Source organism: Ptychodera flava, chromosome 17 (genome assembly GCF_041260155.1).
Source record: "Ptychodera flava strain L36383 chromosome 17, AS_Pfla_20210202, whole genome shotgun sequence".
Lineage (NCBI taxonomy): Eukaryota > Metazoa > Hemichordata > Enteropneusta > Ptychoderidae > Ptychodera > Ptychodera flava.
The window spans coordinates 14,364,330-14,390,764 of NC_091944.1; the positions used below are offsets into that span (position 1 = coordinate 14,364,330).

Here is a 26,435-nt window from a genome sequence, read left to right on the forward strand (position 1 = left end):
GGAAATTCATTCTTTATATACAAGACCTATTCCTTGATAGGAACTACATACATATAATTCAACTTCAACAGTATATACATTGATTAAATGTATTACATGTACATATAATTAATAATTTACATTGAATGTTTGGTGGTTACTCATTGTATGTGTATATGTCACATTGAATCATTCTTTACATATCCGGCACTTTGGTTGATGGGAATTACACACATATGATTCAAAGTTACAGAATTGTCTATAAACCATTGCAAGCAGTGAAACCCAAACAAATACATGGTTTGCAAATTAGAATGATTTTACTATGTTACTTAGCCCAAACTTCTGTTTGCTAATGATGAAAACTTGGACTTAAATAAGTGTGACAAGTGTGTAAAAATTATTTAACAATGTCGTATAGCGTTTGCCCCCAAACGTGAATTCTACGGATTTCTTCAGGGTGTGTTGTGAATTTGCGTGTATTTATTTATTGTTCATTCATTACAGTGCATTACAAAATTATTTTAAAGCCCGATATTTTGACAAATCAGTGAATACGCAAGCGGTGCTGTGGCGTATCGATCAAATTGTTGTGATTACTTCTGACATGAAGCATGGATGGATGCGCGCATGCGTGTATAAAGTGTCGCAACCCTTACTTTTGAAAAAAACTCGGTATTCTAAAAGTCTTTAGTGGTCAAAGGGTTTAAATTCTTTTTTACCTACATTTGCGACTGAATGAATTATTGCAGATTACCGACTTAAAAACGCAAAAATATTCCATAATATTATACACGCAGTATAGTGCTCATCTGATATCGAATTTTGACCGTGTATTATCTGTATTTATCGAAAGAAATTTGATGTCAAACTAAGTTTGAATCATTAAAACTTCACAGCATCTCGAAGGAGACAGATCATTTCATTTCAGAACGTTGGCTTGGCTCGTTGAAATCAAAATCTGGACCGATAGGAATGATTTTATTGCCTAAATTGCCGAAATAGCATTGTTTACAATGCTCCATATTTGAAGCATTGGCCACGCCCATCTGCTGATAGACATCGCGAACGTATCCAGACAAGTGTTTGTAGTCACGTATCATACGCTTGTTGCATTTGAAGCAAATGAAATATACGTGATCAAATCGGAAGAGCGTCGGGAAAAGTCGGATATCAGCTTCGGTCAGTTGGTTACCACAGAGGAAACGACGTTTGGCAAACACTTCTTCCAGTCGATCTAGTGCGTTGTAAAGTACTGTAACAGTGGAATCGTAGGCTTCTTGTGATTTTGCAAAACCAGCCTTGTATACGCCGATATTTATCTCTGCATAAATCCATGCGTTGAACTCTTCGATTTCCTTCTGTAAACTTACGATGCTGAAGTTATTTTCGTATTCGTTTTCGTATTCGTTTTCGTATTCGTATTCGTATTCGTATTGGAGTCACTGACAAAATTTTTTATTTTTAGTCCAAATTTCGTACATATTATATAAAAGTTCTGTCTTTACAGAAGTTAAAGTGCTTTTTATATGACAATATATCAATACTTCAATATTTGAGAATGTAAGTTGAAAAAGATCCAATCTTTTTAGGCCCTAGATTGAAAGATATCGTTGCTATCATTAGAGGAGAGATTTTAAAAACAAACGGCCAGTACACAGGCACTCCTCAGCTGGGTAGTCTGTTGAATAGATCGATTTTCGGCTCGATCTATCGATCCCGTAGTCGATATGCGCGCCATTGTAACCAAAATACTCACTAGGTTACAGTGGCGGGCATACTGGCCACGGGATCGATAGATCGAGCCGAAAATCGATCTATTTAGCAATCTACCAAACTATTAGCGCCTGTGGGCCAGTAGTCTTTGGAGGAAAGATTTTTTAAACAAACATCATTTTCGTATTCGTATTCGTATTCGTTTTCGTATTAACTTCTATCACAACGTCCAACCAACTTCAACATTCTGTTGACATCATTAGTATCGATAATGGAAATTTAGCTGACCCGTCCAATTTGACGAGTTGTAAACTTAAAAGGTAATTTTCTTGTTTTAAACTGATATCTCTGAGAAAGTGATCGTCATAACGACAGTGAATGCAGGGCTCAACGTTATCGCATGCCCGTAAGTCGAAATTTTAGGGGCAAACCTTGGACCTTGAAAATATCAGAGGCTTTTGTAGTGTCACGAAAACCTTAAAAATTATATATATATATGACATGCTATATTTAGACTGCTGTCGCAAAGGAAAACGAGATGAATAAAATGGCATCATAGGCCTATGTCCCGATCGGTACATTTGTTTCCCTAATAAAGATTAAATTAATGTGTGAGCTGTTGTCAGAGTCTTTACTTGAGTACGGCCCATCTCTTTTTCTTTCCTTGCGTTTGCGTCAACTGTCATTGCCAGAACATGTTAATCAACTTGCGTTATGATAAGATACACCAGAATGCATGGAAATTAATTTGTATCGCGAAATATCGAGAAACACCTGTATTCTATGATAAATAGGCTTCAGCTAGTCTAGTAGCTGTCGCAACTGGCTCAATCGGTTTCCGTCATTTGTTACTGTGCGATCCAGTTTTAGTGTTACGCAGTTTGCCCCACTCTACAACTCCGTTCTGCAGGTCACTCCAAAAACTTTCAGCAGTACTATTTTGGGGGACCAATTAAGCCGCTAGCCATAGATAGCTACTTTTTTCAACAAAAACTCTGAATAGAAATGCAGCAGCTATCAACTTTCGATAGATATTTTGTAGGCAAGAGAACAAAACTCAAACGTATATGCGCATTGAATTCTAGCTGTGATATCGCAGCGGTACTTGTGGCGTGTATCGAACTCGCTCGGGTCATTGAGGTCATCGCTACAGTCCCATCCATGGTCTGTTCATGGAAGTTTTTACATCCATGGTCTGTTCTACATAATTGCAGTCGCTACCAGGCAGATTTGCCATGATATTTCAACAAAGTTGCTTGCTATTTAGATCTAGCTGAAAACAAGAACCTTTATGAAACATGCTAATCTAGTCCAAGCTTGATGAAATCGATGCTTTCATCTGCTTTCCAAAGGACGATTTCCTGCCCAGATCACATGCCACTAACGCAAATATTCATTACGCACGTGAACGCATGAAACATGTTGCAGTTACTGGTTGCTTGTTTTCCATTGTCAGCTATATTTTGATGACATTTTATGCTGGGATTATGATTGGTTCAGTTGAAATGATGTGACAGCACTAAAACTGCTTCTGATACTTGATTGGATTGGGATATTTTGACAGATCATTCAAGATAACATCAGCAGACACATTGGCAGCGCTGTGCAGTGGAGAGAACGCGCTCAAACCTTTGAGTAACTCCGCTCAACGGCTATGCTTATTCAATGCGTATTTTGGGGTCGCGGCCTTTCGGGACAATGCTCCGTGAACACTGAGCGAATACAATTTGATCACGTATACGGTATGGAGAAATGTCTTGAAAAAATTCAGTCGCAATCTCATAAAATTTGGTCGCCTATGCGACTGAAAATGGTCGCTACTTTGAGCCCTGATTGAATGGAATACATGAATTATCGGTCGGTCCGGTTTTATGTTATTATTGCTCACATCTTTACTCTGAAAGTTAAACTACCTATTGTGATTGATTTCTGTTACTTTCTACCCTGTAGCAGCACGTACAACTTTGTCGTAACTTGCAATTTTGTAATTTTTGCCTTACCGCACTCACTGAGTTTTGTAAAGTATTGTATTGTATTGTATTGTTATTATAAATTTATTTCAGGTCTACGTAGAGCCATGTCAAAATGAAGTAAAATACTTGAAATACAAATTGTAAATGGATATTAGTATTCTAAAGTGAGTCCCAAAAGGATGACCGGATATAACAGTTTTCACATTTTTTATTTAGATGGTTGTCCTGGACAAGTCCCCCGTTCATCATAGCTTTCAACAGTCACCCGTTTTGCAGCGCCTCACAAAAATCTGCCCTCCCCGCAAAACAATGGTACAGTCCAGGGCAGCTCCTTTGCATCCGCTCTCACGAGTCCCATTACTTGGCACTGACCACCTGATTTCGGGGTGCATCCAGCTGCCCGGTCAAGAGACATGGCAAGCGAAGATGCTGCCTTACCAGATCCCAACCGATTTTAAGTATGTTTTTTTCAAATAAAATGAGGTGAACAAAATCTTTAAAATCTACAAATGCAAATTTATGTAAATTTAACCAAATTTGGCAGATGAAATTACGAATCAAATTATCACAATATTTAAACCTCAGTAAATATCGTATATTGCACGTTTCATACCTGAAACCTGGACTAAAAATAACATTTTCTGTCAGTGACTCCATACCAATACGAATACGAATACGAAAACGAATACGAAAACGAATACGAAAATAACTTCAGCATCGTGTAAACTTGGCGGATAAAGATCGATTGACTCCTTAGCCCACTCATTAAATTCACAATTCAGCATTCGGATGATTTCAGCACTTTCGTTGCTCACAATGGTCCCTGTTTTCTTGTCCCATAAAACTGGAATTGAACTAGATGGAGGAAAGGAATACACATAAAAATGTAAGGAAACATGTAATTAATAGCAAAATATCGTACCTTGTATAAGACTTGTGACAGTTACTGGTTAACATACGCTATCGAATGTTCGATTGCAGCATGACATTAAATTTGAAGGAATTAAATCAAATAAATAAATCGAAAATCCATTTATAAACCCATGATATATAAAGATGGGACACTATCATAGCTTGCAAAGGTCTCTTGTCTGGGCAGCTGGATGTTAGTGCGAAGTAATGGACCCGTGCGAGCGGACGGTGATTAGACACAGGATGGCCCTCTGTACGGTTTTCGTGGTCAGTTTCTTATAACCTTTGCTTTGTTTTTCATAGATATCAGTGTTTCAAAGCTGACACTTGCCTCCCAACCCCGCAGAGAGGTTATGACAACAAACGCGAAAGGCAAATAATATTTTCTTCTCAAAATTAAAGCAAGGACCAATATGCAAATCAATTTAATTACATTGTCAGCGTCCATAAGAACTAAATTGATAATGTGTGATTTTCCAACAGAAATCGTTGTAAATATTTACTTTGACAAGTTTCTCGATAAAACAAGAAAAATGGTTATCTTCACCGTTGTTTGATGCCAACCATATCATAAATGTCACCGATGAATTTCTTGCCATTTACAGTGTCTTCAGTGCACCCTGGAATCTCCGGCACAAATTCACATCCTCTCTCCTCATGACGTCGAAAGGAGCAAACGTCGATCGAAACCACGTGAAGTAGCCCCTTAAGGGTTAGGGTCAGGAGGCAGCGATGGCAGTAGGGACAAAAATGACCCACGTAGAGATGGTAACGACCTGGTTCGGCTTTGAAGCCCGATGATCCGTCGGCGGTTATCCAGTTCCGGGCAGAGCCAACACCTGGTACGTATCCACCATCTAGTTTTAAACTAGCTTGTTTGGTCTTTAACTTTCCATTCTCGTCGTCCTTTGTGCCTAAGAGAGATATTAATAACAACATCCAAGATGATGCAATTTCTGTGAAAATATAGGTAATAGTTTTAAAAGATTTTCAAAGATACTCGCAGATATTCCCGACACAAGATAAAATATGCGAGAGGTGGAGGAACTGCGCTTTGAACCAATAGCCTCTCAGCAGCAACAGCTGAAGAAAGCCCCCTATAGTTACACTATTGAGCACACAGGTTAGGCATGAATGATCTAAGTAGTATTACATTATTTTGAATATGAATATTGTTTCTAAAAACGTTCAGGTATTTCATTAGTGTTGAGCTTCCCTTCTTAATCGCTGAACATGTATGAATTGTATCTGACACAGCAGTCCAATATAGTCACTGGGAGCTGTCACGTGTGGCCGTGGACTGCTACAACAAATATAATCCAAGCGCGTTCAGTGATTCTTTTTCAGGTTTTACAGAGCAGAAAAGAATCTCAACCCTGATGAAATACGAAAAACGTTTTTATTAATAAATGCATGTTTCATAATTATGATATTAACATAATAATTATTAGACTATTCATGCCCAAGCTAGTGAACTTGTGTTTGAGCGTAGTGGATTGGAAATACGACTCCGTCCGGCTCACAAGAATGTGGTGCAGGGCCTGATCCAGGTCCAACCGCAACTATGGGTTTAGGAACTAATTTAATAATTTACTACTAAAGGCGATGACTTTATAATAACTTCATAGCAGGACTGGAAACCTAATAGAGAATGTCACATACTAATCTGTATAGGACTTCATCGTTAGCCCCCCGTAAATGATACATAATATGTAACTAAGTTTAGGTTAAAATTCTGTATTTGGTCATTTTTGTATCAAAATTTTTCGAAATAAATAATAAAAAATCGAACATGGTTTCCGTCTATAACCCACGTACTGTTTAATTATATACAAGTAAATTTTAAATCTCAATAAATGAAATAATGTGCAGGGTTTTCATTTTTCGCAAATCATTTCCCTTGTATTAAACGTAAACAATCCCAGCACTCTTGCATACAAGCGGCATAAATTAGTTTGCAAAAGATTAATAATAAACTGTTTTATTAATACATAATATCATAGTTAATTATTAAAATTCAGCGGATTATTTAACATCGTTGTTCAACAATTCAGATACGCTACATATATTAAGTGAAAACTTTTATTGACATATCATCTGAGTAAATGTAAATTATAGGTAAAATGAACGATCAATACAAAAGAGATACACATTTAAATTTTATGTATTTAAATTAGTTTATTTACATACACAATTTACTAACCTGTAATTATGTAATTATATGTAATGAACGTTTATATATATATATATATATATATATATATATATATATATATATATATATATATGTATATGTGTGTGTGTGTAATGAACGATATATATATATTATATATATACATATATATATATATGTGTGTGTGTGTGTGTGTAATGAACGATATATATATATATATATATATATATATATATATATATATATATATATATATATATATATATATATATATATATATATATAATATATATATATATATATATATATATATTGGGGGCAATGTACCATTCTTTACATACGAGGCCTAAAGCTTTGTAGGAATTGTAATTCAACTTCAACGGTATATGAGCAAAATTACTATGATGGTTTAGTTAACGACAGTTGTTATTCTATTGGCAAACTGTGCCACTCAAGCGATGAGTGAAGTGATGTAGTGGTGTAGTTCACTGAAGAGGCTCCAAATGGGATTAAGCCAAGCTAAATTTAAAGATTTCTATAGTTGGGTTTACACGTGTATTTTTTAAACCTGAGGGAATCTGATTAGTCGCTCTGTAATATTCCTTATCAGCGATCTAAGCGATCTCACGTGCACGTTTACACGTCATACACAAGGTATAAATTTAGTTCGGGTCAAGCGAAAGAAATAACGCCAGCACCAACAATACAGTAGTCTTCATAACAACGTATAGCCCGTACATCGAAACGACAAAAATCAAGCAAGCCCTGACAGAAAACTGGAGTGAACTTGAAAAAGACGAAACACTAAAAAACTGTTCAAAAACCAACCAATAATCGCATATAGAAGGAACAGAAATATAGGCGACACACTTACAAGCGCCAGACTTCAACACCACAGCCGCCCCACACGCATTAAAATAAGGTGGTGTTGACTCAATCACTTAATCCGCTGATACGGACAGCGGATTAGCAAGTTGGCAATGCTTTCGGAGCAATTACAGTGGTGCATACACAAGTTGGAGAGGAGATAAGGACTTGTCGGTAATAATAAAGCAGTCAGACGGCGTCGAGTTGAACTCTTTATTTGAAATATCACAGTCAAAATTAATAAAATCAAATAAGGTAAACCGTTGCACAAAAAACACCTTCCTCCCCACCCCAGGTGACTTTCCCCTGTACCCTGTGCTTGCAACGATTTGTGTGATACAGTTTGCAGTGCAGTGCAGGTCTTTCGTTTATCAGAAGTACGTTCACCCCTCTTAAAGGCGGAGCCTCCCTTTAAAAGGGCGCCAACCTATGGCGGCGTTCACTGTGTAAGTGGACACCAAACAGGCAACATGAGGGCACACGCTCCAGAAAATGCCACTTTTTAGTTTTTTCCGACCGCAAAAACGCTGACAGACTGCCAAGCAGTCTGCATGAAGCTGCTGCCGATCGAACTCTGTGGTTATATTCCAATTCTAACGTGACTGGAAGACGTTTTTTAAGGAAATTTGAGTGTGGTGCTGGGGAATAAATGACCGTTTGCAATTTGAACCGACCGTCAATCAAACGGTTATATAAGCTCTATTTGCAGGATTAGCAAAAGGTGACAAAAGATTGAAATCAGTTTGTGTAATTAATGTAATAGAAATCAAACATCGTACTGGCCATGTGTTTGACTGGGAGGAGAACTCCACTAATGCGAAAACCTGGGATTGAAAAGTGCGGCTTTAAGCAATAAACTGGCACACCATGTACTCGTGTATTTTCAGCCCAGGTAGTGGCACTCTCGGGGAAAATTGGTATCCATTACGGAAAAGGGGCGTTGCTGTTCATCATGAACGTCCATGATAATAAGAAAAATGGGGTTCTGTTCCCCTACAGCTTGTCCGTGAAATACCTGTATGAAACCTGGTAAATAATTGCTTAGTGCAGCGATGCCAGGGATACATTTTACATTGAAAAATGAAATTGTTTTAAATAATGAGGAGATCATGGACACTATTGTTCCAGTCTTTAGATCATAATGATGCTGCAGACTGAACATCATTGCTCTTGACAAAATTGACATGGCTGCGACTATATTTTGAAATTTGTCTCGCCAAGAGTTTGTAAATTAAGGGGGGGGGGGATGTTTTGTATTTTTCGAAATATTTTTCGAAGTTGTCTTTTTCGCTGAACATTTCCAGATAAGGGGTGCTTTGAATTTTTTCGGAGCAAGCATGGGTACCCAGCCGTCCTATGAGCACCACATTTTTTCAGCACCCAACACTGACTCAAGGTAAGGACTGCGCCACGCGAAAATGCTTTCTGAAAGCTATTAGGCCTCCATGAGTTATCCACGGGAACGTTATCAATGTACCGGTATGGTATGATGGGTTTGTTTTTTTATCCTGGACGTAATTAACATTATACTTTTCGGAAAGCCTGAATACAGCTCACACTGGCTGGCCAAGTTAACGTACTCACTCAGAATAAGTTGAATTCACAAAAATATGATTCACTCTCCTACTATATGTCAGAACACGACAGGTTCGTGGAAATCGCATACTTACCAGTGGCCAATGTTTTTTCATGTGAAGACATAGTTTGGTCTTGCACTGTGGGTCACAGTTAGCGTAATGGGATCTCTTGAAAGTATTAAAGGAGAAAAAGAACCAGAACTGGATCCAAACGTCTTGTGTACAGGTAGTAGATATGGCGCATGCGTCCATGTGGTAACAGGTGAGAGGCTGAAATTTGAACCCCGTAAATAACACGTAAATGTCAAGAGGTGAACGATCCCGGGTCTTTCTCCTAAACAACAGCAATAATAATAACATGAAAGCTTCATGGTTTGATATCCCTGATACGTCCTTGAATAAATGAACAGTTAAAAATGACACAGCAGTTCAAAGAACAGGGTGAATGCTTCATCATCCCGTTCTGGTCCTACAACACTGTGTGCACCAGCTTGCACCGGTCGGCGGGCCATCCTAACGGACAGACATTACACGATCATGACATGATGAATTTTGAGTATCCATCGCATTACAAAAGAAACAAGTAAGCTTAAATGAATTCGATTTAAATCATGACGTATCATTCATCGCGAACCTTGTATAGCATATAAAATTGTATTTAGTTTTGATTTTATCACCATGAATATCACAAGCTATTTGTATTCGGGGTGCAAGGGTATGACCTCTTACATATTATGGGTGTTGTTGATATTCGTATTGTCGCTTTCCAAATTCGTTTGAACATCGTCAATTTCAGTGCCGTGAAGCAAGGGAACGGCTCGTAACTTGCTCAATCAAATACGATCAACAAGGAGACTTTGTCAGCGAAAGTTGATGACACGATGGCTGGAGGTTGAGATCCGTTATCGGCATATGGAGATCAGATGCCGAGCAAAGTTGAAGACTATCTTCATGTTAAAAACATATCGTCAGTCCATATAGAATTAATCAAGACGACAGCTTCAAACACATCGCATAACACTTGATTTTATTCGTCTTGCCGTACTTGAATTCTAATCCAACAATTTTGATTTTCTAAAATTATGTCTGTGATTTGACTTTTTGACTGAACCTGTTCCTGCATCGGCATTTCATTTAAAACAATTATCTAATTATGCAAGACTTTCCACACTTGGAACCTGAAGTTTTAGTTTTGCCAAAAAAGTCGTTACCAATAACTTTCCTCGACGAATTTAAAGGGATATAGTCGTCGGAACTGCGCTCAAAGGTCGTATGAGACCCATAGGACCCATGGCAACAATGTATCCAAGGCACAATGGTGATTTATGACAGTTAAAACATGTCTGTCATAATCTATCATCGTATAATTTAAATGTTGCAGCTATGATGATGAGGTGCATCTAGATATCGTTCACGAAATACATGGTTTGTAAACAAGAAACTCGCACAGGCGCAGTTCCGACGACTATATCCCTTTAATAAAACAATCAAATTTTATTGGCTGCACTTTACCTAATGAAAACGAAAGAAATTGGCAAAATCATTTAGAGGGACAAAGTCGGCCATTTTTCATGAATTTTGTTTGATGCAAGATACTACTTATATTGTTTGACATGTTGAAAGATACTGAACGAATGGGTGACCATGCATATATTCGACCCCGGTTTTAGACACGATACATGAAACCATCGCGAAAATAAATGCATGCTCATGACCATTTATTCATTTTCGCCATGGTTTCATTTAATTTGTCTAAAACTAGGGTCGAATATATGTATGGTCACCCATTCATTCATTATCTTTCAACATGTCAAACAATATTAGTATTTTGCATCCAACAAAATTCATGAAAAATGGCCGACTTTGTCCCTTAAACAGAGTCATCGAAACGAAAATTGGAATATAGGATGCGTTGGAATCCTGGAAAAAGTGATATAATTTTCTCCCAGCTCATTTGAATAGAAATTCGCGGAACATGTACTGGTACTATACATATTATAGAGCAGTTTGAATATATGATGGTTCAAGTCTAGGAAGTGACCAGGCACATAATGGGGGACAACTGCAAGTCCAATACAGCGAAATCAAACAGGCACCTGAGGACAGCATTTGTGTAGGTGCGATTTTTGCATCTAGAGAAACATGACAAATATAGTTTTATATAAAAGTTAAACAGAAATACACCACAAGACATTTTTTGAACAAACATGAATTGCTTTAATGGCATTTCTTGAAATGTCTCATAATTACATTTGTTGTCATTAACAGTTCCTTCATAGTACATTGTCTTGTACATTACAATTTTTCCGTTTGAGATAAAAAAGTACACAACACTACATCAACAATAGATTTGGAATTTACCATTTTATTGTAGGTGGGAATGCCGTCAGAAGGAGGGTCCCTTGTTCTTGAATCCAATAATTTCAGGGAAAGGTCACAGCTAGAAGATTTTGTTCAGGTTTTCAATTTCCAGTATGCACAGTGTTATTAATTCAACACAAGTACATCCGAAACATTCAAAATTTCATCCTGCATATTTCCTTTCAGTACTTTGACCCTCTTCTCCAAATCTGACAGCCTGTCCTCAAGTTTAACACTTGTAATTCAGGAACAACAAATTCTGATATTTATGTTGAAAAGTCTACAATATTTACACATGAATTCTTAATTTGCCAATGCAATCAAAAAAGTGAAGAAAGACAACATTTTCACTTTTCTATTCTTGTCATTAGCTTTTTCTGGGCGTAAAACAAATCCGGGTAGCAATTTCAAATTCAATATTCAAATAACTGCAAAACCGAACACACATCTTTCTACAAAAACATTTTTTCCCAGTGGGAAATGTTCTGATTATATTGTCTATGAAAATCTGATTGTTTACACTTTTGCATGCAAGTGGACAGAAAAACTATGACTTACTTGGAATAATATTTGATATATCAAATTTTTCTATTTTCGTGAACCTCTTTAACACAGTGACCCACAGAAAACATCAAGTTCAGTATACCGGTACTATAAACAATACAATTGACCATGCTGCTATCTAAAGAGCCAGTACCTTAACATTTGGTGGGTTTTTTCACTATTTTTGTTATGCATGCCAATTATCTTGTTCTACTCGCTAAAGCATGTGATATACATATTGTTCAGTCTGTCAACTCAGCATGTACATGTGCAAACTGCCTTGATAGTGTTGACATGTGAATTCTGCTCTGGACTAGGATTCAAATCTAGACAATACCATATGACCCTACACATGGACACGCTGTGTTGACAAGCTAAATAGTTGGAGGTTATAAACGACAAGGGAAGGTATTTGGTTGCGGATGTACGACCTCTTTGGTGAAAATTAGCATACTTCGGTGAAATAATCACCTTGCTTCGCTTGGTGATCATTTCACCCATATATGCTAATTTTCACCCCAGAGGTCTTATACCCGCAACCAAATACTCGAGTACACTGTTTATAACCTCATTATAATATGCTGGACAATGTTGTTATTTAGGAGCGAAGTTGGAACGAGGGTTCAGGAGCCTAGTGTCAAAACAAAATCTGAAAAGAATGTTTCAGAACACATGTGCACACAGTTGATTCCATACAAATACGGTAACACAACGCATCAATATTACGATAACACATCAAACTTGAAGAATTTTACTTTGAAAAATGCTCAAAAAGAACTTTATAAAAAAATTATGTTGTTGTTACATCACTATCGCTGCTAATACAAACTCTTCATTTGTAGGTTCATCGAGCTGCACAATACTAAACTTTTACAATCAAAATCAACCTCAAGCGGTAGACTTGTTTGACATTACCGCGTGTTGAGTTCGAAATTTGCGCAAGCTCAAAAATGTTCTGCAGCGAGCAGGTCTTCTCGTTGAGAATATACATCCGGCTCCAGCCAATCAGATTGCCGGATTCCAGCTAAGTATTTTATAATGGGTGTTAAAACAACATGCTTTGGGGAGTAGAACAAGAAGCAACATAAGTAACAGCATGGAGGTCTTTCTTTGTAACTCCATGGTAAGAGCTACTGGCCCTTTTAACATTGTACTGCTGTAATGTGGCAACCTAAAAGTAAGAGAGTATAAATTTGTTGCCTTGTTGGAGATTCTTTCCCCATGCAACAATCAATTACAATAAAAACAGACAAAAAAAGTAATTTTGTCTTTTCATCATACAAATACAACTGAAAATTCCTTCAATATTCAAAGAAATGGTTATAATGATATAAAGAGCTCTGAAAAGCCAAATGTTTGTTTGAAACAAGTAAAGCACTTTAAAGAAAACATTTCTCTTAAAGCCCCAGTAGCTGCGAATTTTCATGATTTTATTTTCAAACCAAAGTTGGTTTGTGTAAATGTGCTAACTGAAGGATGTGTATAGAAGTATCACTACTCGCTGATTTTGACCATACCAACATGTATTTACATGTTAAATGATAAACGGGTGCCACACTCATAAAATGGCACCCCACGGAAAAGTAAAAAAATACAGTATTTCGTGAACATACACATTGTGATCATCCAAGAAACAAGCAAGATGCCATTTATTTGAATGCACCACACACGATGGCCGACATTTTATTGTCGTAATCTTTATTTTCTCTGTCACACGATTAGTTTTTGAAAATGGCGCGAAATCTAAAATGATGTTAAAACGTTTGAATTTTCATTCCACTTTCGACACTTATGACAGTGTTATACACTTTTTCAGTCTGTAATGGGTCTCATTCTAAGAAACAGGATATATTGAGATCAGTTTATTACACATTTGCAGCTACTGGGGCTTTAATATGTATATATAATTTATTAATTTCTAAAAACTAGCCTCAGAGAATACACTAGCCACTGAACAAGAAAACGACAAAGAAATGATAGTAAACTCTGTATTATTTGTTGCTTCATTATAAAAAGATTGCTTGTATTGATTATAATTAACTGTATGACCGCAGAACACTGGGTCACTCCTCAGCTTGCTTACAATTAAACACTGTCTTGGGTAACATGTTCCACTTAATTTTAGCAGAAAAGGTAATCTGCAAATCTGAGATGAAAATTTCACTGCCACACGAAGAAGTTAGTACAGTGCTCTTTTGGTGGAGTACCACTAGTATGAACACATCAGGGAAAGCTTACTTCATTTTGGAACGCTCTGTAGGTTGATTGAAGTCAATGTCTGGGCCAGCCGGTACAACGGTGTTCCCGCTGCGACCAAAGTAGCCTTGTTTGCAGTGCTCCACGTTGCTAGCCTCTGCAACTCCCTTGAACTGATAGACATCGCGGACATAGCCAGACAAGTGCTCGTAATCATTCAACATTTTCTTGTTGCACTTGAAGCGAACTACGTAGACGGGATCAAATCGGAAGAGCGTTGTGAAAAGACGGATGTCAGCCTCAGTGAGTTGGCTTCCGCAAAGAAACCGTCGTTTTGACAGTACCTTCTCGAGCCGATCCAGAGCATTGAAGACCATCCTCACTGCAGAATCGTAGGCTTCTTGGGACTTTGCAAAACCAGCCTTGTAGCACCCATTATTTAGCTCTGGATAAATCCATGCATTGAACTCTTCAATTTCATCTCTCAACTTAGGTGGGTAGAGGTCAATGGGCTCCTTAGCCCACTCATTGAATTCACAATTCAACATTCGGATGATTTCTGCACTCTCATTGTTGACCACTTTCTTTGTTTGTTTGTCCCATAAAATTGGGACAGAGCTGAAAGGAATAAAAAATCAAAGGAACTGAAGAATTCAGTACACTATTTCATGTTACAAGTTAACAATAGTAACTACATGCGCCTGTCATATGATCCTACTTCGTTATTGGTATGTCAAGCCACATTTTGTTATTTCATAGCTGGGCAAGGGAAAAATAAAATAACTTCGGATACCAACAGTATTCGATGCATAAAACGTTACACTCACTGCATAATATTTGAGCATAAAACTATGTCAGTTTGTAAAACACTTCACAGCAATATGTTTTCATGTTTTTCTTAAAATTACCTTCAATTATCTCCATACCAATTATTTGTGTTCATGCATTTGTTACCATAGTCCTCTCCCATGGTAGTGAATTTACCCTTGATAACACTTTCAATTTTCAAATTGATGGATTGAACATTTCATCAACACAGCACAAATACATATCATTGTGGCACTCAATTCTTCAATTATGATAGATATTTTTTATATTTAGTATTTCCTTTTGTCAAGACCGGCTGTTTTCATAATTTAGACTCGAAATGTCCTATGTGAGATTACGGAATATACAGAATAATTTTGATGTTAACATACGTCTGCTGGATGCCGCCAATCTTGTAGATATCAATGATGTACTTCTGTCCATTTACAGTGTCTACGGTACATCCAGGAATATCTGGGTTGAACTGCCATCCCTTGGCGCCGTCGCGTCGATACCAACAAACATCCATCGAAATCACATCTTGAAGTCCCTTGACAGAGCGTGTGAGGACACATCGATGACACCAGGGACAGTTGTTTGCGATGTACAGATGGTAACGCCCTGGTTCTGCTTTGTATCCAGATGATCCATCAGCTGTGATCCAGTCACGAGCCGTGCCGACGCCACGGACAAATTCCCCTTTGGCACGACGAGCTGCCTTATCTGATTGATCCTCTTGAACACTGCCAGAGGCCTTTGGCGCAAGATCTAGAACACAATAATACAAATAGCATCATTGCATGTACTCTGCTTTCGTAAATATGTATAAATTTTCCTTCAAGCAAAATTTGCATTGATAAATATATGAAATTAATGGTAAACACGAAGAGTTAACATACAATTCTCGCTTATACATTGAAATGCATTATGGGTATAAAGTTGATTTCTCACCACAGCAAGAGGTTGAGATACTAACCCCATGGATACTTTCAACACAATTGTAATCGCTATAATGGCAAAAAGTTCTTTTGGTTCATGAAACTGGATATACTCCTTCCTCTTTTCATCTTTTTCAGCATTTCTGACATTTAATTCCTGTATAACCTAAAACTTTACTTTTGGTTTCTGTAATCTTACGTGTTTTAACTGTAGAAAGCTGCCATATTGAAAATATGGTCTACCAACTGATACTTTCCTGACTCACTTTGGTGGCAAAGTTGTATTTAAGGTACCCTCATTTCAAACTCAACAGCACAGTCTAACCTCAAGTACTTGCTTGAGGAATATGAGAAGAAATGGTAAATTTGCATGAGAAAAACACCAATTCACACACCATGGTGACATATGATACATTTTCCACCTAAAATCAATCATAAATTTTAATCTTTAACTCATTGGCTGTCAATTTATCAGGAGAAATTTGTTAGTTTCAACTTCATCTAACCACGGCACACAGTTCATTTCAAAACAATTGCCACTGGGTTAAAACACAATGCATCATCACTATATCACATTTGAAATTCTCCCATTTGCATTTTATAACCCTACATGAAGTTCAAGAACCAAGAGAAATATATCATGCCATTGGTTTTGAGTATAGAAGGAAGGGGGGGGGGGTCACAGGCAAAAGCTAGACTTTAACTACACAAGTATTCATGATTATGTACAACACTATTGTTGAAAAGTTGCAGCATGTTTTTGTAGCCATGGTAACCACACCTCTGCCCTGATGTCAAATCTGAAGCTGTTTGTGTACTTCAATGTCTATGTCCTGTGACTTTTTTTTTAGTCAAGAGCTAGACTGTGTCAACAAATGCATAAGAATTTACATAGCTATCCATGTTAAATTGTAAAATGGGAGGGGCATCTGCTTTAATCGTTATCCTTCGTCTGGCCTGTCACTTCCCCATGTAAATAGTCAGTAAAAGTGGCACGGAGTCAAAACGGGGTTCACACAAGCCCTGGGATTCACAATGTACAAGGTACCAGCATTTTCACCTTCCAGCTGAGCTACTGAACACGTAACAATGACTTGCAGAATCATGTGGCGCGCATGGAAGTGAGTACAGCTTCTCACAAGTGACTTTGTGATGGTAATCGCCTGGTATGTTATTCTTCAAGTTGAAGTTGTCGTCGCAAATATGGCACACTTTCTTGGACGGGAGAAAATCGTTAGCATGCATTGATAGGCGTAGCTGAAGATGGCTAGGATCAACATGATCAACAGTGGTGAAGAGAGTGTCAAAATACGTCGTACAAATAGAAGGTGATACCCCCCGTGTCGCGATGTCGTTGATTGATACCAGCGCGGCAGTGTGCGAGACGACATTTCAAACTGCATACTTTTACAACCACTCGACTTTGGCAAACTTGTTGCATATTAACCGAACGGCAATCCCCGGTGTTGCTGAATGTCTGTAGCCCACTTTCCGGATTCCCAACACCAAAAATCGCACAGGGAAAGTTGTGGGCTATGGATTCCCACCACCAAATTCGCAAAGGGAAAGTTGTCGTCTGGTCTATGCTCTGATCAACAGCGATTAAAAAAATAACGGGTCAAACCTGTATTACCTGTTCCGGACATTATATATCGGAAAAGCAGACAATATGAGGCTCGCTCCTTGGTGGTGTTGGAGGTTCAAAACACGCAACACGAAGACAAAATAGCACAAATGTACGGGACAAACACACTGCAGTTTTGGCACAGACGACGTGACTACCGACCGACAGCAGCGGTTTGACACGCATGCGCTTTGGTGAAATCATGCATAAACGAGCACAAACGAGCACTTAGGTGCCGACGTGCGTGGCGGCGCTCTCGTCAGTGACCTACCTCGCTATTGTTCGGTACAACTTGAACACCTATTAAACCATAGGGTCCTCAATCTTTGATGATGATGACGATGATGATGATGATCAAATATTTAAAATGAAGAAAATTAAAATATATCTGGACTCAGTAAATTTGTTGATGTTGTTGTTATTATTGTTGTCGTTGTTGATAGCAGAAAAGAACAAAGTATGCGCTGCAAAATTCAATACAGCCTAACTTAAGGCTGTATTGAATTTTGCAGCGCATACTTTGTTCTTTTCTGCAAGTACTATCAACAACGACAACAACAACAACAAAGACAACAACAAATTTACTGAGTCCAAATATATTTTTATTTTTCTTCATTTTTCAATATTTAATCATCATCATCATCATCATCATCATCATCATCATCATCATCATCATCATCATCGGAGATTGAGGACCCTGTTGTGCTGCCATTCCACCCATGGTGTTAACATTTTCTGTTTCGCTATTCTGAATTCAATTTTACAACTTAACATTTCTTTCGACTTTGTGCAGTATTATTATTCTATATTCAATTTAACAACTCGATTTCTATGCCTCTTTCCACATTCTATTTTACATTCTACTACTCAACCTGCTGCTTCATGATTTCACAGTTGCACAATGCAATATTGTATTTCACAGTTCAACATTATTACTCTCCATTTTATTATTGTAAATTTTAATTTACAATTTAACATACTTTGCGAAATGCCATGTAACACTTGTCAGTAAGGTTGAACCTGATGACCGGCACAATTCACAAGAAGAATTCGATCTTGGAGAATATGGATTTTGCAAAATTGAAATTCTTCATGTCAGAGCGACCTCTGTTTTAAATTGGCGCAATGTCGTGATTTGTGATTGTGCATTGCTCTACAGCCAGTACAGGATGTATTAAACACCAACACGTGCTCAACTTATTGAATGTCTGACCAGCATCTTCGGTTGAGTATATACCAGAGTTTTCCCGTCGACTTACTTGAACTATGACGGGTTGTATAAACCGTTTGAAAGCCAAGCATTTTGTAAACAATTTTGTTTTGGAATTATCATCATATTGTTATAGGAGGTAAATCAGTTTTCATAAGGAATTTTATAACTCTGTTATATTCAACCGTTTGATAGAGCTGGGATGTTCAGAACTGGGACATCCTTTGAAACAGACTACCACAAGAACATTCTTAAGGAGACTGAACATAATTAATTGCACCGCTAAAACAAGTTGAAGGATAATATTAATATGACACAATTTGATGCTGAAAATGAGAATGAAGATGTGTGTATTAATTTTGAATATTTAACTTTGAGTAAGCGTACAACTAAAAATATTATTAAAAATAGGAGTTCAAAGAAATTTACTGTTCCTACGTAAAAATTATATTTCGACCATCTTTTAAAGACAACTATTCCAACTAGATAGAAATCTAAGGAGCTGCCCCTTCCGAATCACTCTTGATATAAATTTGAGAAATTTTCATGAAGTTAAATCACAATATTTTGATGACAAATTACGGATCAAATAGACTATTTCAAAAGTAATTCCTTCTTCAGATAATAGCTTTTGTCACAGGGAGATTGAAACTATTATACACTTGTTTTATGAATGTAAAGGGATAAAGGGGGATTGATCTGGCATCATGCATGAGACCCGGGCGCATTTTCTCAGTTCAGAAATGTATCAGCAAAGCATATTTGGTTAGGAGGGGGCTCCTTTAAGTAAATTCGTATTTTTTTGTTGGTCGCCAAAAGATTTATTCCAGTTGGTGTGAACAGAAAGTCTCAACTTTCTTACTTTCAAGAGTTTTATTTGCAACATAGAGAAAGTAGAACGCTTTGCCGTCCGTCAAAAACTTTGGTAAACATACAAGGGAGCTAGACTTCACAAATGTTTACAGGAGAAAATTAACTGCATGTATTACAGTTGTTTACTGCACACCGTTTCAATCTTTTTTCAGTTTTGTAAACTTTGCAATAAAATAGTAATTAGCAACTTATCCGCCTGTTTTTTTTTTTTTTTAATTTTGAAGATCGTAGACTTGTTAAGTAAATACGAGTACATCGCCTATGTTGCATTGGTAGCTGCTGCGTTAAACAGCCTTCAGATAAACTTTGTCATGTTCTGTCTTGCATGCAGCTATAGTGATCCCATTCCGTGACTCATAGCGTTGTGTATGGTCGTCACCATTTCGATCTTTTATTCCAACTTGTTATTTCCGAATGTCTTGCCGAATATTCATTTATAGGGACGAGGGTCGCCTCTTCATGCTCACGATGGAACTGTGACGTACCCGGGCTGACGTAACTGGTAATCATAACCCATTTAAACGCGTGTACATACAAACACCGAAATAAACGTACATGTCAGCTGAAAGACTCGGGAAACGAGAGAGAGAGAGAGAGAGAGAGAGAGAGATTTCATCTTGTCCGTCAACGCTAATTTGTCTTAATAATCATATAATGGAGTTCTAGTTGTTTTTTTTCCGATTACAAATGTAATAAAACTCTGCATTTTCTCCTTAAACATGGACAGCGTTTTTCTCTTACCCAGTCTGAACTAATAAAACGTGATCACGTGACATTGTCTGGCCATGCGCTGTTTCATAACAATAAAGCGTACTTTACGTAAAACCTGCCGATGCAGCCTTTACTCATTAATTATTCAACAAGCAATCATTGTCATTGAATCGGTTAATTTTTTGCTTTGTAATTATCATGAAGAATTTGCTGAATGACAAAGCTAATTTGGAAACGGTAATGCGTTCTGGTAATTGCAAGACTACACAGGTGCAACCAACGAACAATTCACTTTTAAAGGGCTCTTTACTACGGCACGATGTATTGTGCATGTCAAGTACTGTGAACTGACTAATTTTAAGTCATGAGGGTAATTAATTAGCTGTTCATAATTTGCCCTCTCACCGAAAATGTTTCGACTTACCCTCCCGCACTTAAACTTCATTTTTACCCACTCCCCACTTATTTTACCTGTTTCCTCTTTCCACTGAAGCTCCCCTGCCCTATGGCAAGAAAAACTTGCCGATTTCCCCTGCCCTCGAAAAAATTCCCCTCAATATTTGTCATTCCTTTTCCCCTGCGGACATGAAGCTACCCTACCCTGAGATGAAAAAACCTATCGATTTTCCCCTGCCCAGTGAAAAAATTTCCCCTGAAAATTAACATCCCCATGCAGGCACACACTGCATTGGCCTTCTACCGGAAACACCATGGCTCACCTTCCCCTGTAGCTTACCCTCTCTCCCCGTTTTTTACCAAGCCCCGTCCCCGGGACAATCAACAAATATCTGCCCTGGCGGACTAAAAATCTAAATTTTGCTCCCTTGCCACCTAAAAATATGTCCCCTGCCCAAGCAAAATTAAAATTTCCCCTGCCCTCAAAAATTGCTCCCGGAATAGCTTTTTCAATGAATAGCTCCGTTGGCTGCACCTGTATACAAGACTCCTCGTCAGATTCAAATTGGTATGCCTCGTTGTAGAGGCGCCGCCCCTTCTAAAGAATATTATCAGTCTTTTCAACACGTTTCCCTTCGTTCGGAACAGCTCCCTAGATCACTTTATTCCCGCTGTTTGTGCAATTTATGCTGCTCCGGCTCCAAATAAAAGTTGCCACCACTTTATCGCATGTTGGGTTTGTATCTATTTCGTTGTCTTGTATTTGAAATGATTTATATAAACTTGCTTTTGACTGTAACATGCGTGGCCAGATATACATCAACCATTATTATTAAATTTGCAATGCCTCTGAGCTCCATTACTGTCAAATATGACACCTTCATGACGTAATATCCGAAATAGTCTAGTTATTATGTCAAGTTTCTACACGTTGTAAGCCTTGAAGCTTGAGCTGAGTAGGATTCTACACAACTCATTACATGTCAGTTCGTGAAAAGACAAAACAAACGCATTGAGAGTAGGAATAATAAGCTATATGTGAGCGAGCCAAAACATTTGATGAGACCGCCATATCGACATCTTGTTGATTTAAAGAAATCCTTTCAGTTTATCCTTCCAAAACGTCACAAAATGTATCAAGTATTGTTTTAAAATAACGCTGGTAATTGAGCTCTTACCAAATAAGTATTTATTCTCTCGCTAAAAAAAGGAAATACAACGAAAAGCTAGGTTGGAACGTTATTTACGTAAAATCACATGACAGTAAGTTTAAATTACCTCTCAAAAATAGTTTTTTTTCCCTTCCCTTGTATGGACTCTACAGTGTTTCAGGTTGAAATTTGCGTGAAAGTTGTTGTGTCAATTATGAATTCAAAATAATTAATGCAATTTTTGCTGTGGGCTCTAGATCGTTTTCTATGACGCGACGATTTTTCCAGGCTGGGCTGGTAATTGAGCCATGGTTTAAAACCTTTAATAGTCCGTAACAAAACATCTACCGTACATGAAATCTGAGATATCGTTTTCGAGTTCATCGTGCAAGTTTTTACTGGAAACGCCAAGGCGTTTGTACAGGGAATGTAAAAACCGATTATTTAGAGGTTATTCGAGTGATTGTTACATGATTCTATAAATACAAATTACAAAATACAAATCAAAGCATTTACCAATATCTAGAATTTTAGGAAATATAATGAGGTACAGCTCAATTTTTTTGCAGAAGAGTCATTGTTTGGAAGGGCCCAATACTATGACATGTCCTGCACCCTCAATCTTCAATTGGGCGCCTTTATTTGCTCACTCACAAGTTTCGTTGACGGATATTCAGTATTCGCTTTGCGTAAATTTGTGACTCAGTGTGTGTTATTCATGAACTTTAAGATAGAATGCTCGGACATTGTTTTGATCCAAAATTAAGAATACACCATGTCTTTAAACACTTTGCAACTCCAAGCTTTCTTGAACATGTAACATCGTGCGAGGAGGCATTGTACGATGAACGACGACCAGCTCTTCTTCGATCGGATTTAGCCGAACTGGCGGCGGCGGCGGCGGCTGGGCAGGCACCTGTGAGCTTAGCGGCTGAATACTGGATTGGGATGGATGTTTTCGACGACACAAAAGTTTCTCAAAACTTCTTCGAAATTTGTGGTTGACCGTGGCGTGAATAATAGGTATGACGCATCCCACTAAGATCAGGTGAGCCGTGTAGGATATGACCTGAAGGTTTGGAGACGGATGGAGTTTCTCCATATCCATGCCGGTACGGATGACAACAACAGGCGTCCAACCGCTGAAAGTAGCGATGAATATGGCGAAGACTGTCTTTAGTAGCTGATTTTCGCGAAAATTCGCACTGCTGCCGTTATCTACGGTCTGTGAGCTGACCCCCTGGTTCTCTCGGTTCCGTTTGCAGTAAATCTTGGCACCGAGTAGCATATAGGACGCTAAGACAATACAACACGGTAAAAACACAAAAAGGATGCTTCTGAAAAGCGAAACTGGAGCATCAAATTTGTCGACCGATCTGGTGTTTGTACATCGCAAAATGCTCTGACGGTAGTGGATTTTATCTTCTGGCAATGTTATCGGATACAGCACAAGTAATGCGATCCATAGGAAAATGATCGCTCCGCCGACAAGCCATCTCTCTACTTGGTGATAGTACGGTTGCATGCTGAGAAAAAATGACAAACACCGATGGACGGCAACGAGGGCGACGGTGTAGTTCGACATGGCGCTAAGGCCGAGCCATGCATAGAACTGTAGTATGCAGGTCAACTCTCCCGCCGGCCAGGATCCATGAAGATAAGCGACGCTCACAGGCAGTGCCGAAAAGACGACGAAGGCGATGTTGGCGCAGGCGAGACTGAACAAAAAGGCATACCGCATCCTCCGCATTGACCGGTACTTCGCCATCACAACTAGCACCAGGATGTTTCCGAAGAGACCTATGGTGGCAAACGGCAACAGAAAACCGGCACAGGCCCAAAGGACACCGGCATCCGGAGGAGTTATAGTTGAGCCATCGACTGATGAACCATTTGAGAAATTCATCTTCATCTTGACAGTCTGGTGTACATCTTTCACTATACTGAGAGCAACATCCTCATCTTTGTGGGCGTGGCGCTATATCTCGATCTCTAATCACCTACTTGGTGGGTGTTTTTGTCTGTCAGCACTGCCGTTTTCCAAGTACCTTACATGATGTTAGGGAGCATTCAGTTATTATAACCGGGGTGTCGACCGATTATTCTTGTGTCTCCCTCGAAATTATCGAACCCAGGCCCTTGTATATCCATTAAAATGATGACACCCCGGTAGAAGATGCCTTAAATTTCTCCTATTTTTCATTCGGAAGATAGATTTTAACTATATTCTCTGACTTCTGTATTGCATGGGTTCATTTCGAGCAAACCTTTGCACTTTCACATAAATCCATTTTCCCGTCGACAAAAAATGGCATTTTGAATACGTCACACCACCGGAATTGCCAGAATGTTAGGTCGTGAAGGGGCTATGAAAACGACAAATTACACAGGTTTAGATATCCAGGTCAAGGGTCAGCAGAAGCAAGATCTTGCTCAGTACAACATTGCAGTCACGTCCAAGTATAAAGCTTCCCACAGCTGAAGGGATACTCTGGCCACAGCACCGTGAAACCACATGATAGTACATTATATTTATGCATTTAATATTCATTTAACGAGTTACAAATGTGGAAATATATACTTTACAGACTTTATATATTTCTAAGACATCACAGTCAAATATTTACACTGAATAACATTTCCAATTAAAAATTTTGTGCATCGGTTCCTCGAATAACAGTACACTATCAACATTAGAACAATCTAAATGCACAAAGTAAACTTCTCAACATTCGCAGGTCATTTTTCAACTTTTAGCTTGGTTAGCCAAACAAACCCATCATTTCCATTCAACTAACAAAAGCAATGGTGAGAACGTGCGTTCCTATTCAGATTAAATAGTTATGACTTAAGATAGTGAAACGTATGGCGAATAAATTTTATTTCCTGGCATATTTTGTACAAAAACTAAGCTTTTTAGCTAGATGAATATTTTTGAGAATCAAGTGACCCCTACCTTTCAGTGCAGTGGGAAAAAATAATAAACTCATACCTTACCCCCCTCCCTACAGTTTCCAAATTCCAGACCATCACCGATCCGGATTTTGCCGGCTTACCTCAGGACATAATCACTGAACGCTCCCTAACGTCGGTCAGCCTCAATTTGTCGGTAACATTTGCATACGCCGCACTTCATGACGTAAGCTTCCTCCAACGGATCACAGGTTCTTCAGCCGTAGAATCCCATGATACTTACTATTCAACAAACAGGCCATATGTAATACATCTATTCTTTCTGAACCACATTACACCCCCAACACCGAACACCCTAACCCGTTGACCTTGCCGTTATGAAACGACACTCAGGTTGACATATCCAATTATTCGTATTAACAGACCTATATTACGTCAAAGTAGAGCCGCATCAAGGAAATTGCACGTTATAAATTACGATAGAATAGAAACCATGGGTTTACAGTGAAAAACAAGAGGTATTCAAAATAAATTTGAAAAGTAACAACTGAAAATTGAAATAAACATCTTATCTATAAGTTATCACTGAAATGCCATCTATTATACCTTTGTTGAGATTGAATCATTATTTCCATCGTATTTTGATGGTAACTATTTACATGTAATAATAAAGTCTTTGTGCTTGGAAGGAAATCTATTTACATATTAATAGCATGATGCAAACTGACCATGCTCTTTAGTGGTTGAACCCGCATAATGACAATTGACCTCCATGTAACACATCCCATATGGTGTCAACTATTTCTTAACTTATGGCGCGTAATGAAGGCAACTATAGGGTTTTCTGTAATTAATTCGTTACATTACCTCAGTTTGTATACACACTCCTACGATTGAACATTCATACATGAGATTCGAAACACTGCGGTGATACCCGTTCCAAAATTTGATCATACATTTATACTCACATTTTGTTCGACAGAGGCCTACTCCCATTTTGACACTTCCCGCATTAGAACGCTCGTCTGATTCATTTTACATTTATCAGACCCATTTGCCGAATCTTATTAAATGCTACCTGGCAACAATTGCCGTACACAGTATAGGCCAGATGATTCTAACAAAGGAATCCCTAGGACACTGGCTATTAGCTCCGCATCGGATAAACAAGCGATGAATGGCAATTCCAGAAGCATTACTACTTATGTTAATATTCAGTTTTTCAAAAGGTCAACATCATAATAGTGACTGTCAGAGGACATGAATGGACTGTGGTTTCTCATGACCTTGACAGCATGGCCTCGCCCTCAAGAGGTACCCATGACATAAGGAGAAAAAGGCGAATGTTATCAACAAATAACGCACATCCGACACCTAACGCATTGATCAGGGTCACAGCAATGGATCACAATCCAGTAGGTTAGAGGGTCTCTTAAATACGATGATGATGAGAACTGGAACATGTCAATGACATCGAGGCGTTCAGCGTTGCTGGACCGTATCTCTGCATTGAAA

The 26,435-nt window shown here is 38.3% G+C and overlaps 2 protein-coding genes across 3 annotated transcripts; both read right to left on the reverse strand.

Moving 5' to 3' along the window:
• Positions 1–131: 131 nt before the first annotated feature.
• LOC139115530 (glutathionyl-hydroquinone reductase YqjG-like) lies at positions 132–9,660 on the reverse strand. The gene is made up of 3 exons (XM_070677695.1): positions 9,291–9,660; positions 5,128–5,494; positions 132–4,523 (listed from the first exon to the last, which is right to left on the reverse strand). The coding sequence occupies exons 1-3, from the start codon at positions 9,319–9,321 to the stop codon at positions 4,313–4,315; spliced, it is 609 nt and encodes a 202-aa protein (XP_070533796.1). The 5' UTR covers positions 9,322–9,660; the 3' UTR covers positions 132–4,312.
• Positions 9,661–11,390: 1,730 nt separating this feature from the next.
• LOC139115558 (glutathionyl-hydroquinone reductase YqjG-like) lies at positions 11,391–26,046 on the reverse strand. 2 transcript variants are annotated; one of them, XM_070677789.1, is made up of 3 exons: positions 25,889–26,046; positions 15,497–15,872; positions 11,391–14,915 (listed from the first exon to the last, which is right to left on the reverse strand). In XM_070677789.1, exons 1-3 carry the CDS (start codon positions 25,914–25,916, stop codon positions 14,336–14,338), a joined length of 984 nt encoding a protein of 327 aa, XP_070533890.1. In that variant the 5' UTR covers positions 25,917–26,046; the 3' UTR covers positions 11,391–14,335. The 2 variants fall into 2 exon arrangements, with proteins under 2 accessions (XP_070533890.1, XP_070533892.1); XM_070677791.1 differs by lacking the exon at positions 25,889–26,046 and adding an exon at positions 17,676–17,851.
• Positions 26,047–26,435: the final 389 nt, after the last annotated feature.

What these genes read in the sequence shown, in the direction of transcription:
- LOC139115530 (XM_070677695.1), bottom strand. Translation starts at nt 9,321, where the DNA reads ATGTCTTCACATGAAAAAACATTGGCCACTG. An exon ending in TGAAAAAACATTGGCCACTG is followed by an intron (nt 5,495 to 9,290) that starts GTAAGTATGCGA and finishes TATCTCTCTTAG; the next exon opens with GCACAAAGGACGACGAGAAT. An exon ending in ATGGTTGGCATCAAACAACG is followed by an intron (nt 4,524 to 5,127) that starts GTGAAGATAACC and finishes TCCTCCATCTAG; the next exon opens with TTCAATTCCAGTTTTATGGG.
- LOC139115558 (XM_070677789.1), bottom strand. Translation starts at nt 25,916, where the DNA reads ATGGGAGTAGGCCTCTGTCGAACAAAAT. An exon ending in AGGCCTCTGTCGAACAAAAT is followed by an intron (nt 15,873 to 25,888) that starts GTGAGTATAAAT and finishes ATTGTGTTCTAG; the next exon opens with ATCTTGCGCCAAAGGCCTCT. An exon ending in ATTGGCGGCATCCAGCAGAC is followed by an intron (nt 14,916 to 15,496) that starts GTATGTTAACAT and finishes TATTCCTTTCAG; the next exon opens with CTCTGTCCCAATTTTATGGG.